The 18221-nt window shown below is 34.4% G+C and overlaps 1 protein-coding gene across 4 annotated transcripts in view; it reads right to left on the reverse strand.

The window, feature by feature from the left end:
* Window positions 1-426: 426 nt before the first annotated feature.
* Window positions 427-18221, reverse strand: part of Cdh8 (cadherin 8) — a 367867-nt gene continuing 350072 nt past the window's right edge. The window contains exons 11-13 of one of the 4 annotated variants that reach the window (XM_034522729.2): window positions 9480-9731; window positions 6920-7102; window positions 427-908 (exon numbers count right to left, since the gene is read on the reverse strand). In XM_034522729.2, the coding sequence (XP_034378620.2) occupies window positions 862-908; window positions 6920-7102; window positions 9480-9731 (482 nt within the window). In that variant the 3' untranslated portion in view covers window positions 427-861. Of the gene's footprint in view, window positions 909-5765; window positions 5953-6484; window positions 7103-9479; window positions 9732-18221 lie in introns of those variants that run through there. The other 3 variants (XM_076915701.1, XM_076915702.1, XM_076915700.1) reach the window with 3 other exon arrangements.

Below are 18221 nucleotides of genomic sequence, written 5' to 3' on the forward strand. Positions count from 1 at the left end.
CAATATGTATTTTCAGATCCCATAATCAGATCTTATTCTATGACATGCACATTTTAAGAGTCAGTGACTTGGTCAGGCTGACTGTTCTATCTACACCTTTAAACCCAGCACTTCGGAGGCAGAAGCAGGAAGATCTCTGTGAGTTTGAGGCCAGCTTGTCTACAGAGCTAGTTCTTGGATGGTGAAGACTCAATCTCAATGAAGCCTATGGCAATACACTGTGCATGAATTGGCAGGTGGTCGTATTCTTTCTCTATGTTTTTGAGTCCCTCCTTTAGTAAAGACGAGTCTAATGTTTCATCATGTATCAGCTTCTGTACTGACTTGTCTAATCATATGTCATTTCTTTGAGAAGCAGTGGAAATATGTTAAGCATATATGGTTTCCTTGTCACAGACACTGTATCTAGAAAAGACATCTCTTGCTAGGAAGAAATTTTCAAAGTTTATTTGAACAATCATTATTGATAGTGCTGACAATAAACTTTGATCATCAAGTTACACATCCAATTTTTAAACCTGTCAAATAATCCATAGCTTTCAAACTTTAGATGTTGTATTAAAGAAAATCTAAAAAAAAAATAATAAAAATTAAAAATAAATAAATAAAAACCTACCCAAAAACCCAAGAGTCATATTCAAGGGAAACGGGAGTTATCCAAGCCAATGGTTCATAATTGCTAAGTTCAATATCAGACAGTAACTGTTAAAATATTGCTCATATCCACATGGCTCCAGAGACCTTTAAATATACAGGGGGGATCTGAAAGAACCAACATGTGCCTTTAGTGACCTCTCCTTTCCTTTTTGAAGTCCAGGCTGTTTCTTTCTTTGAAGTCACTGTTGTCCATTGTCCTTTTCTTCAGGCAGCATTCTCTGGTATTCCTCTTAGGAAGCCTCTTCTGTAATCTGTGAATAATGACAGAGAAAGCTATTATCTATTTGTATAGCTAAGAGGAAATTAGACCTGTATTCAAGATGTGAGTCAGATTGGGTCTGGTTAACCAAGGTTGGAAGGATCATTCCACAGATACACATGCCACCAGGACGTACATTTTTGTTGAGCTGTTATTAGTAAATGAAGTACATACATACGAAGCACTGGTAGTTTCCCAATGCTAAAAATGACCTAGAAGACTAGATCTCACTTCCATCTTTTTCATCAGATCTCTAAAGTAATGGTGCCAAACCCCTTAATAAATTTATGATTTTTATTTAATGTGGCTCATAGTGTGTGCCATAATTTAGGCACCTTCAGGGTATTCTTTGAACATTTGTCAGGGATTAATCTTTGTGTGTTCTAATATATTACTGACATTTTTAGGTGCTTTTAAAAAATAATTTAACCTCAGATATGATGGAAAAATATGTGGCTTCTTAGTACCCATTGCTTAATTTCCAGTTTTAAAAAGCAAATTTCTCATGAAGTCTTCATGTTTTGCCATCTTGAGTTGCTTTCATTTGTAGAGCAGTAGGTAACTTACTTTCTCAATTTTACCATTTGAAACCTCATAATTTACTTAGAACTAGAACTATTTAAGGGAAGTTAGGAACACTGCTCAGTAAACCCAGATTTGAATGCTGTTTAAAGACAGACAAATAATGTTCCATTGATTAGTTTAAATTTGCTCAATTAACTTCACTTCGCCAACAGTGAAAAATGTTGAAAAAACCTTCACCTTTTTCACAAATCCTATGTAGCTTAATTCAAATCTGGTAGAGGTTCATTAAATGTAATAAACACATTTCTTAAAGAAACAGTAGAAATTCTAATTCCACGTGCTCTGGAATTTTGGAAGTACATCCAAGATAGCAGTACTGGGTTACTGTAAATACTAAGAATATACTCTGATCAATAACTGTGTACCAACTACACAGAAAATGATTAAAATAAATATCTCCTTTAATGGTAGATAATGACGACATCATAATTATCATAAACAAAAACAACAATGATAGTAAACATTTTATTCACTTTTTGGTTATCTGAGCAACAAAGAAAAGGAGCTTGTTTAGCAAAGAAAACTGTGTTGGATCAAAGAAATGTAAACATAGAGAAAATTATTTCCTACAAAATATATTCTACAATTATTATCTCCACAAAAATACAATGATACAAAAGCATCTAAATCCAGCTTCTTGGTGAGATTCATTTAATTCTAAGCTCTGGCTTTATAAGCTGTTATTATGTCCATAAACAAAAACTCACATTTAGAAACCTTTACCACTAGACAGATTGCTTTCAACTTCTAGGTTAGAGTCAGAGAAACAAATAACCATCATTTCAAGTATTTTTGTAGTATGTGAGACTGTGATATGAAAAACTATTATTGAAATGACAACATATTAATATATATTATACCAAGTAACTTAAGTGTATGTGTGTGTGCATGTGTATGTATATGTATTTGTGTACATATGTGTCTACATGGGCATATATATATATATGGGCATTCATATAAATGCACGTGCATTCTTTTTTGTGTTGATGTTCATGTTTAAATTGTGCATTCATGCAGCTTTTATAGTGATGCCCACTGTTACCTTATCTCTTTGACTGACAGTGATGGGATTTCAGGCACGCTCAACCTTTCCAACAGTGCCAGTGATGGGATTTTTTGAAATCTTATTACTGGTTGCACTGCCTTGATCTCAGATGGAACTTTCAATCAAAAAGGCAATCAGAAGGTTATACATTCGTGAGATTCCCTGCAAAGCCAACGATCGCATAATACAACATGTTGCAAAGGACTACTTGCCTCCAGTCCTTATGTGGCTATAAAAAGTAATTGGCTACTTAGCTCTCAGCACCCGCTTTCCTTCTCCAAAATACAGATAGCTCAGCCCTCTGTGAATTCTCAGTGTGTAGCCAGCTGCTCCTGGGAGATTTCTACATCTCATGCAGAGACTTGTCTTACTTTAAGCATATGATTAAGCAAACTCTCAAAGACACATTTGTCTCTTTCTGAGAACTCTTGCCTCACTGGGTATACTGATGCATCCAAGTTTCCTTTCAGGTTATATATGCATATACACACTTACCCATTTTTATTTTTTGGTACAAAACATTTTTGCTGTAGAGTTTGTGTCATAGACAGCACAATTTGGGGTAGGAAAGGCACCACATGAATATAATTCAACCATCATATCATAAACCATTTTAAATATTTATTGACTGCACTCATAGTGAGAATTTTATTAAAATGGCTTACTAATATCAGATGATATGTTTATGTGGATATTAAAAAATAGTTGATCAAATAATACAGAAGGTAGAGGCTGAGTTGATCCCAAGTGGCCTCCACACATGCATGGATGCCTCAATCTCTCAGAAAAGAGACTTACAGTAAAGTAAGCAGAAGGAGACTAACTTTGTTTCACCTATCACTTGGCACAGAATTCTTGGGCAAATATTAAAATAGAGTTTTCTGTGGGACACACAAAGACCACAGACAAAGTAATGACTGTAGCATGTGGCATTGTTATATTTGACAATTAACCATTTGTGTGTATGCGAAGATTCATCTGATGTATCAACATTGCAAGAACAAAATAATTGCATAAATACAAAACTTTAACAAAGTTAAAATGCAATGCTTGACGAGGGTTAAGGAAGGAGTTACTCAATCTCAAAAATAAAACAATTTAGATCTTCACTGTTCTATTCTGAATCTGAGAGTTCTAGTAACTTGGTTGGTAAAGTAGATGTGGTAGTCTAATGGTTTGGTATGGGCTTTCTTGAGTATAATTTAAATTCATGGTAACCTAAAATGTATTTCATATAGCAAAAACATACTATCCCTACATAATTATACATAGCACTACTTTCTCCAGCATACCAAAACTTCAGATTGGCTTTGAAGCACAAAAGACTTGGGTAGTTGTGGAAAGAAATGTTATTTTGGGGCTCAGGTATCAAAGATGTCTTTCTGAACAAAGCAAAATTCAAAGGTAGATTAGAAAACTGGTTCTAGATTGCCTCTTTCCCATGAGCGCTATAATATGAATATTATTCTATTGACCATCAACACTGAGGATGTTGATTTTATATAATCTTATAAAAAGAATAGTGTGGTATATCTGCTACAAATGTTTTGTGCACTACTTTTTTTTTTTAAAGTAAAGAGAGATAAGTTTGAAGTGCAAATGAAAAAGAAAAATTAAATCCACCTTGATTTATAATGTAGGAGAGAGGTAGGATATGGATTTTTATTGTTATTATAAGTTGTAGTATTAGTTTTTAGGATGCTTGCTAATCTGATGTATGTAAAAGTCTCTATGGACTTTCCCTTTGACTTCATGAAATGTTTTCAGCAGTCACTGAGAGAATCATAAATGAAGGATTATGACCAGGCAATAGTGAATAATGAGGAAGTGGTTAGCTAATGAATAGCTATCAAATTTTTAGTTGAATATTAAGTCACTTTGATTCTGATGTGCTGCATACAGCTTCCAGAAACGGTTGCCTTCCATATCTAAGCCAAATCCATGATTTTCTGAAAGATCCTCAAGCTATGGACAAAGTGGTGGGTGAGAGGAGCCCATGGGTCTTGTTCTAATGGATCCTCTAAGAATCTAGAAAACGATGGTTTTCACGTCTGCAGTGTAGTTTAGGTTCTTTCTCCAAAACTTCAATCCCTTTATTTTACCATATTTTTTGGACTGTAACCTAACTATAGACATTTTCTATGCAGAATCTTTCTCTTGATCTTTTATCCTCTCTTTTGCTATGTCCACCCTAGCCTCTTTTGTATTTAGGGACCCCCAAAACACACTTGACTGTCTTTTAGGTATGGCATTTACTTTTATGCCCTTGATGTTTTCTTGGTATAGGATTAATAGCAATCCATTTCTGTTCTCTGTTTCTTTATTATACTAAAGATGCTTAAAACTAAAAGTGGCCCACGGTGTGATTTGATTGCACAGTTTAGAATTTTAGTTAGAGCCAATAGATCTGCTCAGAAATCTTCATGTAGCTGGAAAAAAATGATGACAACAAAGGTATTTATAAAAATATATTTCACAAAGTAGGAAACAATACAGGAGTTTCTCTGAATACAACACATGGAGTAAATAAACAATATTGCATTAAAGCAAAGTAGAAAAGTAAAATAATCTGCATGTAATACTTGAGTTTTATCATACATTTCCTACTCCTACATGGCAGGTTTGCATTACAAATTAAATATGCTCACATCTTCTAGTGCTGTTCTGCTTTTGTAGTCTAAGACGTTCTGTGCATCACCATAACCAGGGACAGAAGTGTAAACAACAGAAGCAGTAAAATTATGTACAAATCAGTTTCTGCTCTAAATTATTTGGGAGAGGAAAACTTGAAGAGTGTTTATTAGGTGGGGCATTATGTAAGTATCTAAAAGTCTAGAGTTTAAATATTCACAGGAATCAATAATACTTCCAGATGTTTGTGCTTGTAGTAAAAACACCAAATACTAGGATTATGAAGAAAATAGAAAATAGTCCAAAAGTTTCTCTGGGAAATGCTGTTTCTGTAATCACCAGTCACAATTACACTTTCTACTCTAAAGCGACTATAACCTCTCCCCTTGATAATATTGCCTGCCATACTTATCTCATCAAAATGTACATGTATTAAACATTCATTGTATAGATATTAATATAAAACAATCTAAAGGATTATTAATGGATATAATTTAGTTTTCCCCATATAATCCCTTAATCTATAGATTACCAACCTTAATAAATAAAAGCATTATTGGACATCAATAAAATATTTATTTTGAGGATTAAACAAATAAATTCACACGCTAGCAATAAAACCATCTGTCTCTGATGTGGTCCACTGTGGAATACAGTTTATCTCTGTGTCCTTGTGGAAGAAGATGAAGTGGAGGGAACGAAGAATCCTGCTTCTAGACAGAGCCAGTTTGAATGGCATTTCTCTCCTCCCACCTTTGAGTTGGCAATCCCCACCCTGGAATGGATTACGAACATGTGAATATTTTAAGGCTCGACACAATATTTAAAGATGCTAGTCAGTCTCTGTTGAGTGGGGCCAACAATTATGTACAACGTATGGTCACCGTACCATATAATCTAGGAGGCCTCCCCAAACTCCATAAAGTCATAATGTACAGCAGACCAAAGTATTGCTTTATCATTTGTGACGGGATCCTTATTGGTGAAGGGAATAAAAACCATTTGCACTCATAAGAATCCTTACAGAAGACACATATCAGCAGCAGAGTCCTTGCAAGTCCATTTTTTTCTAATAAAGCACCTTTTAATTTTGTTTTGTTTTGTTTTGTTTTTCTCCTCTTAAACAATTCTCTAAGGATTTGCTAGGATCCCAATCTCTGACTGTGGCCGTCAGGTAAATATCAAATATCCAAACACTTCTAGACACTCCACATACTTAATTCACACTCCACAAAATTTATCACCTCCTAACATATACTTTTTATTTTTATTATTTTTTTTTTGGTTCAACATTAAAATGTGGTTGAGTTTATAGATGATTGGTGCTAAACTTGCCTCTAAAACAAATAGCCACATTTGTTGCATCTAAGGGGAGTGACCCTAGAATATTACAGAATGCTCAGTCCCATTGATTATTTATATAATCCACTGTCAAGTTTCTTTGTCACTTTCACCAACAGAGTAGAGTTCGCCCAGTCTCTTAAAGCGGGGACCCCAGTCACTGAGGTAGTCAAAATTCTGGTCTGAGTCTGATGTGGTGGACTCCAAGGAGCTGAGGGAGCCAGCCACAGACCCTCGGCCTTCATAGCCATAAATCTGTATGGAGTCATATGGTGGGGCTGTGGGGTCGTTATCTGCCTCATGCAGCCTTACATTTATAAATTCATCGACATCAACACCATTTGGAACTGGAGCAAGCCCTTGCCTTGGCATAAACTGCAAATCTGGTTTAATATCCTTACGGGGTAAAAATCCATTAATTCCATCTGGGTTTTGCAAAGTTGCAATGTCAAAAGCCTCTGTGTCCTCCTCCCCTCCTCCTTCGTCGTCATAGCGAATGATGTTTTCTCGAACGTCTTCATCATCTTTGATAATTAGTGGTTCGTTTTTATGCCGCCTCAGGGTAACAAACAGAACCACAATGACTGTAAGAAAAAGACCAGATCACAATCAGTCGACCAGCATATATGGGCATGATCATAGAAGAAGAGATGACAGAGGAGAAGAAAAATTTTAAAACAGTATATTTTCGACTTCTGCAACCTTGCACCTTGAGTGTGTTGCTTTAGAACAGTGGTTCTCAACCTTCCTACTGCTGCAACACTTTAATACTGAAAGGCTCTAACAGGCCTGAGCATGTCAAATACAGGCACAGCATGGCAAACACAGGCCTGAGCATGGCAAACATTGAAGACAGGTTCTGCCATTTAATTTCTTTCCATCTTCCTTGCTAAAAAAAAAAACCTTCACATTCAGTAAGTTAGCCTGTCAGGTCTTTACCATTGTTTGGTCATGGACTCATTCCGGAGACAAAACATTGAGGTCCAAAATTTCAAAAAACCATTATTTGTTTAGTATATTCAGTCAGGATTTACCCACTCACCATAGCACAGACTCCTCATTTTCCCCCTTAAAAACCTACTTCTGCAGAAACACTTTCTTTTGCTTTCTTGCCTGTGCTTACTTGGGGTTTTTGCTGACTTTACACCCCACCACCTTGCCCCTACCTGGTAATCGACTTTGTGCTAAAAATTTGGTGACTGTGACTGGCTGGGCAGTGGTGGCACACGCCTTTAATCCCAGCACTTGGGAGGCAGAGGCAGGCGGATTTCTGAGTTCGAGGCCATCCTAGTCTACAGAGTGAGTTCCAGGAGAGCCAGGGCAACACAGAGAAACCCTGTCTCAAAAAACAAACAACAAAAAACCCACAAAAAACAAAAACAAACAAACAAACAAAAACAACCAAAAAAATAAAATTTGGTGACTGTGTATGTCAAATTCCAAGATGGCCAACCCCTCATAAAAATATAATTTTTTATGTTCCCCAACTACAGAAGTATTTTCATTGCCACTACATAGCTATAGTTGATATTATTATGTATCATAATACACATATCCGAGTTTCCAATGGTCTTAAGAATGTCCATCGACAGAGTTGTTCAAATCCCAAAGAGGTTGCTACCACTGGTTGAGAACTACTGCTTTAGAGTGTTCAGTCATGCTGACACCCAGACTTTTAAACTCTTTAATTAGCCTAAACAGTTATCTGATTGATAAAAACTAAATTTTTGTCCAGATCCCTCAAAGGCAGTTTCATTTAATAAACATCTGTTGTTGTGATGTAAAATACATATAAACTGGAATCAGCTCCAAGGTGAGCCCGACAAAAGAGAAAATAGCGTCTGCAGCATGGTGAACACATTACGTACATTATGCGAACTATTCAATTCCCTTGGTTTCTATCTACATAGAAACCATCTAGTGAGTGTGGTACTTGAAGAACTATTTTTCTGACAGTGCTGCTGCTGGTAGCAGTAACTAAACCCAGGGCATTCCGAATGCTTGTAGGTACTCAATCACTAAACTATGGCCAAAGCAAATGATGTATTAAGATATTCTCAACTTAAGTGATAGATTACCTTCATACATTATATAAATCATTACACAATTAAAGTCTTATGGTGAATGACAGCTGGCACTCCTCTGTCTAGAAAGATTGTTCCAACTTAAGAGAAGAAGGACTGTCATCCAAGACGTTTACCATCCAAATGAATCATGAAACGATATAACTGTTAAGGCACTTTAATTTTCAAGAGAAAGATAAGACTGAGACATATATCCTCTCTTTGATATTTTCGTGGAAGTAAAACCACTGCTTGTGTGCATTTGAGTCACTTACCATGTGACCCAGGGTAGTCTGGAAGCCCAGGTCCTTCCCTTTCTCCTAAGTGCTGAACTACAGGGATGCTTTCACTATGTTCAGGCTTAGTCTTGTTTTTAAAATGAGCACTTTAAATAGAAAAGTAATAAAACTTACCTCTTCATTTGAATTCTTTATTGTAATTTTACCTTAGTATCAGCTAAATTGTCTATAAGATGATTTTAAGAAGAGCATATGTTTATAAGCTCACTTATTCTATTTATATTTCACTAAACTCTGAGATCTGATGATGCAATGACCCAGTCCATGTGTTATTTATATTCAATAGTAATTGAGCATGGAAAAATGACCTCTTGCATTAAATTTATGTGCAAAATGTGATTTGGAGGCTGTTTTTTGTAATAGGTGTTGGGAGGAATGTATAGTCTCATTCCCTACCTGCTTGTCATTTTGCCTCTTACATTGTTTGTATTCTCCCTGGTGATGGGTTTGAACAAGGCACATGAAATCCTCTCAACCTGGACAGAGTTTGCACAACCCTTTCTCACTTTATCTTAATGTTGATTACATTCCAGGTTAGATTTTACTACTGTTATTTATAGTCACTTACAGCAGTAGGCTATGAAGGTGGTGATACTCACCGAGCAGCAAAATGATGCATGCTAATATAGCAATTAAGGCGCCCATACTGAGTCCAATCGGAAGGACATAAGCTTCAACATTGCACGACTGGACCACACCATCACTGCTACAGCCACAGACTCGGATGGTCAGGGTACTGGTGCTACTCAGAGGGGGGTTCCCGCTGTCACTGATCACTATAGGCAGAAGGTAGACTTCTTGCTTCTGGCGGTTGAATCCATTATGTTTTGCCAGAATGCTCAGGGAGTTATCTGGGAAAATTGAAAATGACAGTTATTTGCATCAATTCAAAATGCATATGCAAATAATACTTGTTTTTTCTAGTTGACACATCCACGTGAACCTTAAACTACTTCCAAATACAAAGGGATAATCACAGCTTCTCCACTTCCTCTTCCAACTTTATCAATTGACAGAAAACAAGATATTCACAGTAAAAGAGGTTGTATGAAAGTAAGAAAATTTTGAAGTCTTATATATCCTTGTAAATGCAAAAGAGATTTTATAAAAATAATCTTCAAGGGTCTTTTCAGAATACACATGTTATACCATCTACCATAAATCCATGGGTAAGGTGTGTGGTTTTTTTTTTTTTTTTTTTTTTTTTTTTTTTTGTAGAATGATAGTGTATTCTAATTGTAACAATTTAACAAGAAATGCAACAGTCATTTACAATTTTAAATAAATTTCAAGGATAGATGTAAAAAAATCTTTCTTTTTTTTTCCTAATCTGCTTTTATACCATTTAAATTATATGCATGTATTAAGGTCAGTTCTAGGCTGAGGAACTAGCAATACAATAGAAGCAAGTAGCCAAGGAAAAGCAAGACAATAAACACACATGGCAGAAATTTGGCATTGGCCCAGGACAGGGAAATGGGCTTCAGGCAGGAATCTGACAACAGGCTAGAACAAAGAGGTAATTTCGGGCAGGAAACTGAATCTTTGGCTAGAACAAAGAAGTAGGCTTCAGGCTTGAAAATGACTTTGGGCTAGGACAAGGAAGTAGGCTCAAATATTTTGGTCATCCTGATAAGCCCTTAGAAACAGTGATCACGGGACTTTGTTTATTGCCTTGCTTGTTCTTAGACTATTTGTGTTTATTGTCTTGCTTGTTCCTTGTTTACGTTTATAAGGTAATCACAGGACCTAACTAGAGAAACCATTACCATATAGACAATGTCTATTTGAGATGCTATGTATTGAAAGACAGACTGGATGAAAACATGAATATTAAAAGCTAAATTTATTGACCACTATGTTACCTAAAAAAAAAGTAATAATTTCCTGAAGCATTTATCTTGAGATAACAGAAAACAAATTGCTGCCACGTGGAAGAGATAGATCATAGATTTTAAGTTTCTATAGACTCCTTTATGCATAGTTTTTATATGGGTAAGAAAAAGAGATGTAGAAGAAGGAATTCATTTTTCATTACTTATAGAAAAAATAACATTGAGTATGCAAAGCCATATCTATCGACATTTAAGTAACATGTGATGCTGTAATTTCAGTCTGAAGTAAAATTAGTTCATGTCAAGTGACTGGTCCCACACTGGCCCTTTAGTTTTTATAATTTCAGCCTACTAATGAACAATTCAGTCATTCATCATGCCCAGGAGAATGACAGTCACATTATGCATATTTTAATCTGTCTTTAAATTTTAATCGATAAAAGACACATAAATACTTAAAATGGGAACCCTAATTACCTCACTATAGTATTTCAGACAAAAAAAGAGTATTTACTGAACTGATATTATTTGAAAAAAAGTGACTGACTATTTCAGTTGGAAAATATTTCCAATATTGACAAACTCACAGACATCAGAATACTGGGTTAAGTCATTATTGTCAATTAATGACATCATCTATGATTTCAAAGCTGTGTAATTTCTGGCCATCAGTTTCCTACTGATTTCCAAACCATTTAAATAAATGGACAAATATTCGACTCAAATGACTTACTATGTTGAATCCTGCCATATAATAACCTCTATTAGAATTGTGTAGAAAATAGAAATCATTCTCTAAAATAAATGTATAATTACGTGTAATTTATATTGCGTAGGATATAAACAGGCTTATAGCGCTTTACTAGGAAGGAGTCAAACAGAAAAGGCACTCTGATTCAATTATTTTTTTCAGAATTCCTTTTGGTTGTGCCTCATTATTTAGCAATTTGCACAGCAAAAATAAGGTCTTCTAGAAGGGTTAAGCAGCAATATATAAAATGATCCAGTAGCATTTTTCTCATGACCTAGAAGGAAATATCAGTTAACTTAAAGCAGGGCAACATCATATCAACATAGATACAGAATCTATGATCGTGTTATATCTTCAGAAGTCATGGCAAATCTGCATCCAGTTAATTAGAACAGGGAATATTTGTTAGATTGCTTTGTGTCCTTTAGTTCAAAACATAAGATACAAATGCTTTTTTCATGATACAGAATTAGTAAAATTGTAATGAGGCTTTTTCTTTTGGTGACTCACATTGTTTATATAAAAAAGTATTGCTGTATATTCTCTCTTTTAAGTAATCTACAGCGGCAATTTAGAAATTGCAGCAGAATTGTTACTTGTTACAGAACAAAGTGGTGACTGTATAACACTGGAGACTCTAATACTGCGCTCTTAATTGCATTTCTATACTAATCATTGATTTTACATTTGTGTTGCTATTTCCACATGCATGAAATTATTGTATAAAAGAAGTACTTGAGTTATTTTACTTGGTTCTTACCTGTCTGTCCTAGGCAACATTAATTAACTCCCTTTTTATTAAAAAAAATTATATTTGCATGGATTATTGATTTAACTATGTTTATATTTAGTTAACTAAATAAAATCATCATTATAGAACATATTAAATCTATAAAAGAATACTTTCATGCACTTAAAGCTAATATACCTATACATGCACAGTAAATATTCAAAATTATACATTTCAACATTTCTTGCCTTTTTTATAAGTATATGTTGGATTTTTATTTCATTACAATTTTAACTTTAATCCTATAATTGTCTCTTATTATTGGTATTTTAAATATATGTACATTTTAAAATTAAAAGATATTTTGGGTGGTGTTAATCTTCTGGCTTGCACTATCATATGGAATTGACTTTTTCCATGACGATAATTAATTTCCTCCAAGTTACAGTCTAAGCTCTCCTTTGCCCAATGATCCTGAATAGTCTCTCACAAAACAAGTATATGCGCTCATATCCCTTCAGGAATCTGCATGTTATTGTGTCTCTACCATCTTCTTCTTCTTCTTCTTTTTTTATCTTCCATCACTGGCATCTTTTCTAAGTGTGAATGTATCACAAAAAATCCTCGATACTTCTCTGAACCTTTTCTTTTACTATGTGCTTTTGTATGAAACTGTGCTATTATTGTCTGTTTGCTGTTCTCTGATAAATATAGAATACAGAATGCCAGCCTCCATGACAGTTTTTTTAATAACATGAGTAAAATTTATGGAAACAGCAGTATATTTTATATAATATAAAAGAATTTGGAGAGCTTTAACATCTTTAAGGCTATTAGTCTTTTCAAAATCTTGATTTATCTTTATTATTATATTATATATGAATAAAGTATTTTAATTTAAACTACCATTCCACTTTTTAAATTTTATTGTTGCTACTATATGCATATTATTGCTAAAGTAAATATGTGTAAATTTAGTTAGATTGTAAAATCATATTGTTAGTAAACTTGCTGCTAAATAAAGTGTAATAAAGTGTAACTAATTTGTAAATTACATTTATTTTCAATAATCTAAAGTAGTTTCTATTTAGTTTTCAAAATACACAGGTAATTTCATCAGAGAATTCTATACTGTATGGAAGCAGAAGCTCCTGTTGATGCCCATATACTTTATAAACATTGGAAGTACTAGGCAATGATTCAGAAGAAAATGTGTGAAAAAATATGTATTTAAAAATAAATGAAGAAGCAAACATAATAGTCACAATGCTAGAAAAATAGGAAAACTTTAAAAGCAATGGGAAGCTCATATCACATTCAAGGAAATGATTGAAAATTAACAGGTGAAATTTTCATACAAATAATGTATTATTAAACCTCTCAATCAATAATTTAATCCAGTAATCCAGTAATGCTATCTTCAAAATCTTACGTGTGTGTGTGTGTGTGTGTGTGTGTGAGAGAGAGAGAGAGAGAGAGAGAGAGAGAGAGAGAGAGAGAGATATTGAGCTCTTACAACACATATCAAAAAACTGAATTTATTATCAGGATTTACTGTAGGTAGTTTTCTACATACTAAAAGCAAACAATTGTAAATTGTAATTCACTGCATGTAAAAAACAAAAAATAGCTGTGCAGATGATTGTGTAATTTTAAAAGACAGTAAAAGTATGTAGTTTTGAAAGCAATTTTATCAAATAATTTTAATTTAATGTGTTGTGGAATATATCACATGAAAATAAAACTCCAATATTTCACTTTGAATAATATACAGAGCAAAGTAGAAAAGTTGAGCAATGATAAAATATAAACCTTTCCCACCAAAAGCACAGAGATCTTTCACTTAAACTCTAAAGAATAAATATTTCACTCAAGTACACTGTAAACATTCAACATTGAAAACTGTGTAAATCACAAAATAAAGGTGAGATTAGGTAATTTAATCACTCCAAATTATGTTTTCCTTAATATAAAATCAGAAATCAGTGAGAGAAAGTAACCAAAACATATAAAAAACAAAAATGTTTAAGTTAAATAGTATAGAACTCAATATCCAACTGGTCAAGGAAAATTTTATTAGAGCTTTAGAAAATATGATACATGAATATATGGACATAAGCATTTATGCATACCTGTATAAGTGAATATTCAACAACAAAAATTTCATGGACTGCACATCAAAATGTGGAGGTAAAATTCAAACTCAATTTGTTCATATTAAGAAATCAGAAAGATTTCAAAGTGAAAGTTTAATTTTTCTTTCTAACACATCTAGGAAAGAAGGGCAAACTAATTCTAGTACCACAAGAATGGAAATCTTTAAGAAATGGAGAGTATTATAGGCCTGGGACCTTGTAGAATCCACCTCCAGTAAAAAGACAGGGCCATCAAATAGAGAGATGAGTTGCCATCCCATACTCAAAAACACTGACTCAGAATTATTCCTGTCTAAAAGAACTGCAGGGACGAAAACAGAGAAGAGACTGAGGGAGAAGAGGTCCAGTGACAGGCCCAAATTGTGACCCATCTCAAAAGGAGGCTCCAAGGCCTGACAGTATTACTGATGCTATGATGTGCTTACAGACAGGAGCCTAGAATGGCTGCTCTCCTAGAGGCCCAACAAGCAGCTGCTAAGACAGAAGCAAATAATTACACCCAACCAATGGACAGAAGTCAGGAACTACTGTGGTTGAATTAAAGAAAGCCTAGAAAAAGCTAAGGAGTAGGGTGATCCCATAGGAAGACCAGCAATCTTACTAACTTGGATATCTCTTAGACACTGAGCCACTAACCAGGCAGCATACACTAGTTGTTCTGAGGCCCCAGACACATATACAGAAGAGGACTACCTGGTCTGGCTTCAAGGAGAGAAAATACAACTAACCCTTATGAGACTTGAGGCCCCAAGGAATGGGGAGGTCTGGCGGGGTGAGGAGGGTGTGGGGTTGTGGGCCATCCTCTTGGAGATAGAGGAGAAAAAAATGGGATTAGGAACTGTCAGAGGGGAGAATTAGAGAGGGATAACAACTGAACTGTAAAAAAGGTTAAAGGTTAAAGGGGAGAGAGACAGAGAGAGAGAGAGAGAGAGAGAGAGAGAGAGAGAGAGAGAGAGAGAGAGAGTAAATGAATAAAATAGAGGCTAAAAACCACATCTGGACGAGTTTGGCAATTTCTTCCCATTTGTATGTTCTCCAAAGGTCAAGATTTCATTTTTTAAGTGTTATTGCTTCAAATTAATTTTTATTTATTTTATATTAGCCAGTTCTCTGAAAGTATTATGAATACAAGAAGGTATATTTGGCCTTTGGACCTTATTCTGGTTTTAAGTGAAAAGCGTTCTGATTTCAAGTACACATGAACATGGTTGATGGTATTTATTGGAAGATAATTTTGCTGTTGTTGAGTGAAGAATTTGCTTTTCTTGTTCTCTTTAGTTTCTTATATAGTGTGCTGCATTTTTCTAGTAATTTAAAGGCAATGACATGAAGGAATACCTATTCTATTTGCTTTAAAGTTAACTTTAATTTTACTGTAGAATTACTGGAAACTTTGTTCTTTCCCTTGAATTTCTTGCATTTTAATATTGTATAATTTTATGGTTTCTTTATCTTAGCCTGCTCTCTTGTTTTGACTTCTGCTATTGTATTTTTTTTTTTGGCCTTTATCTTATCTTTTTGAGCAGGACAAGTGTTATAATATGTCCTAGTACTGACTTAATAGAACAATCAAGGATCTGTTATAACCTAGAAAATAAATGAGACAGAACACATAACTACTAAAGTTAGCATGCTTGCACTATAAATAAATAAATAAATATATTTTAACCTTAGTATTAATAATTTATTTTTTCATAATTTGTCATAGCACCAATAGCATTGTTTAGCCTGTTTTATTTGCAATGACTTTAGCTTCAATAAACTGAACATCTGACTCATTATAACTGAGATCTGTTCTAAAATAGTAAAAAAAAAAAAAAGAAGCATCTTGTAGGAATATCAATCAGTCTATGCATCAGTCTATGCATCAGAATTTCTTTTACTTAATGAAAACAATACCAATAAACATAGGATTCTGGGAATATCATGTTACTAAAAACATGTTATAATATTTCTTAATATGTATGTACATAAAATATAAATATATAGCTATAAAATATCTATAGTTCTGTGTAAATATATAGAAAATATATATACATATGTCTCTTGACATATAAATATCTTAATGTAGCTACAGATATAAATGAAGGGAGATCTTTAGAATTCTGCTTCTATTGCAGGTTAGAGATTTGTTTTCCTGTATATTACTGTATGCCCTAGGCCTTGCCTAGTTCCCTTTCTCTGTTCTATATGTGACCTTCCTTCTTTTTTTACATTTTAGATGTCCTGCTATGTTCTGACCCAAGTTTCTTCCTTTATCAGAAATTTTAGATTATTATATTGACAGATACTTTCTCTACCTCTCCTTTTCCATAGTTAAAATTGTGAATACTTTATGTTTTATCTTTTGTCTATACCTAAATGTTACTTCTTTTTGGATATTTTTCTCTAAATGTCTCTAGAAAATTTATTTACTGGATCTTCCAAAAATAGTTTACACTTTTATCAGAACACTATTATAAGAAATGATACAGTAATGAAGATTTGATAGACAGTGGAGATAGGAGAATGAACTGAAAGTTCCAAGTAACAAATAACCAATTTAAATGCATAATGAGTGTTCAGCAAATATTTGTTAGATAAACAAATGACTAAGTAACCATGAGTTATATGCACATTCATGTGTCTTCATGTGACTGATAAAGGAAGATATATGTGGCTGTATAATAAATCAAAGGCAGAGTTCAATTTCAAAATACAGGAAAGCATACATAGCCTGTGGTTGTATATGGAAATTTAAGAGACTGACAGTTTCCAAATACTTTTCTGAGAAAGCTTCATATCATAGAATGTGAGCAGTAAATTGAAAACGCATAGGTGCAAGCAGGAAGGCTCAATGAAGAAACAGCATAATTACAGGAAAAGCCATCATGTAAAATAGGTGTGCCACAAAATTCCCCTTTACTTGGTAAAAGTGGATAGATACTAGCTGGTCCAATGCCCCCAACACACATACAGCAGAGGACTTCCTGGTCTGTCCTCAGTGGGAGAAGAGGCACCTAACCATCCAGAGACTTGAGGCCTTAGGGAGTGGGGAGGTTTGGTGTGGATGGGGTGAGCTGTAGTGAGGGTGGAGTCATCTCCCTGGAGACGGTGGGGGGGGGGAGGGGCAGGAGAAATAGAATGTGGAACTGTGGATGGCAGACCAGGAGGGGCTAATGACTGAACTGTAAAATAAGTAAGTAAATAAAGAAAGAAAGAAATAAAATGGATACTTTTATTCTATCTTTAGCGAGTAGTCTGAACTTAACCCAGATTAATTTTTCATGTGATTGTTGATAGCATTTCATCATCCGGAATGGGATAACAAAGTATATTATTCAAAGAAGTTTTATCTCCATTTTTTTTCCTTTAGTATTAGCTGAGTTTGTTGGGTTTCGTTCCCTCAGATTCCTGCATTGAAACTAACACGGTTGCTCGATGTGGAGATGCATACACAGTTGATGCCATAACATTTGAGGACCTAACCAACTAGATTAGAAATCTAGGAAAGAGTGGTGCGGAAGAGCTGGCGTTCTCTATTCTTCAGTTTCTGTATCCACACAAAGCAGCTCTTGTGGGAGCATCTAGGTGTTAGCACTCCAATTTCCAAGAGAAGAGGCCCAGGATGAAACCTCCCTCACTACCATCTCTGATTTGGCCTTCTTGTCTCTAAGAGATCATTTTCTTGCTTCCAAAGCATCAGTTTGCAGTATGTTTATACAGTTGTGAGGGCAGATAATGACCCTGTTGGAATCAGACATATATTCCATAATAAAGAAAAATTAAGAAAAAAATACGATTTAAAGAGATAAGTATCTGGGTATTTTTTAGTATCATTTTAAATTTTTGCAGATGACTATGTACATATATTTTTTCTAATTCAATTT

This window comes from Arvicanthis niloticus, chromosome 18 (assembly GCF_011762505.2).
Source record: "Arvicanthis niloticus isolate mArvNil1 chromosome 18, mArvNil1.pat.X, whole genome shotgun sequence".
NCBI lineage: Eukaryota > Metazoa > Chordata > Mammalia > Rodentia > Muridae > Arvicanthis > Arvicanthis niloticus.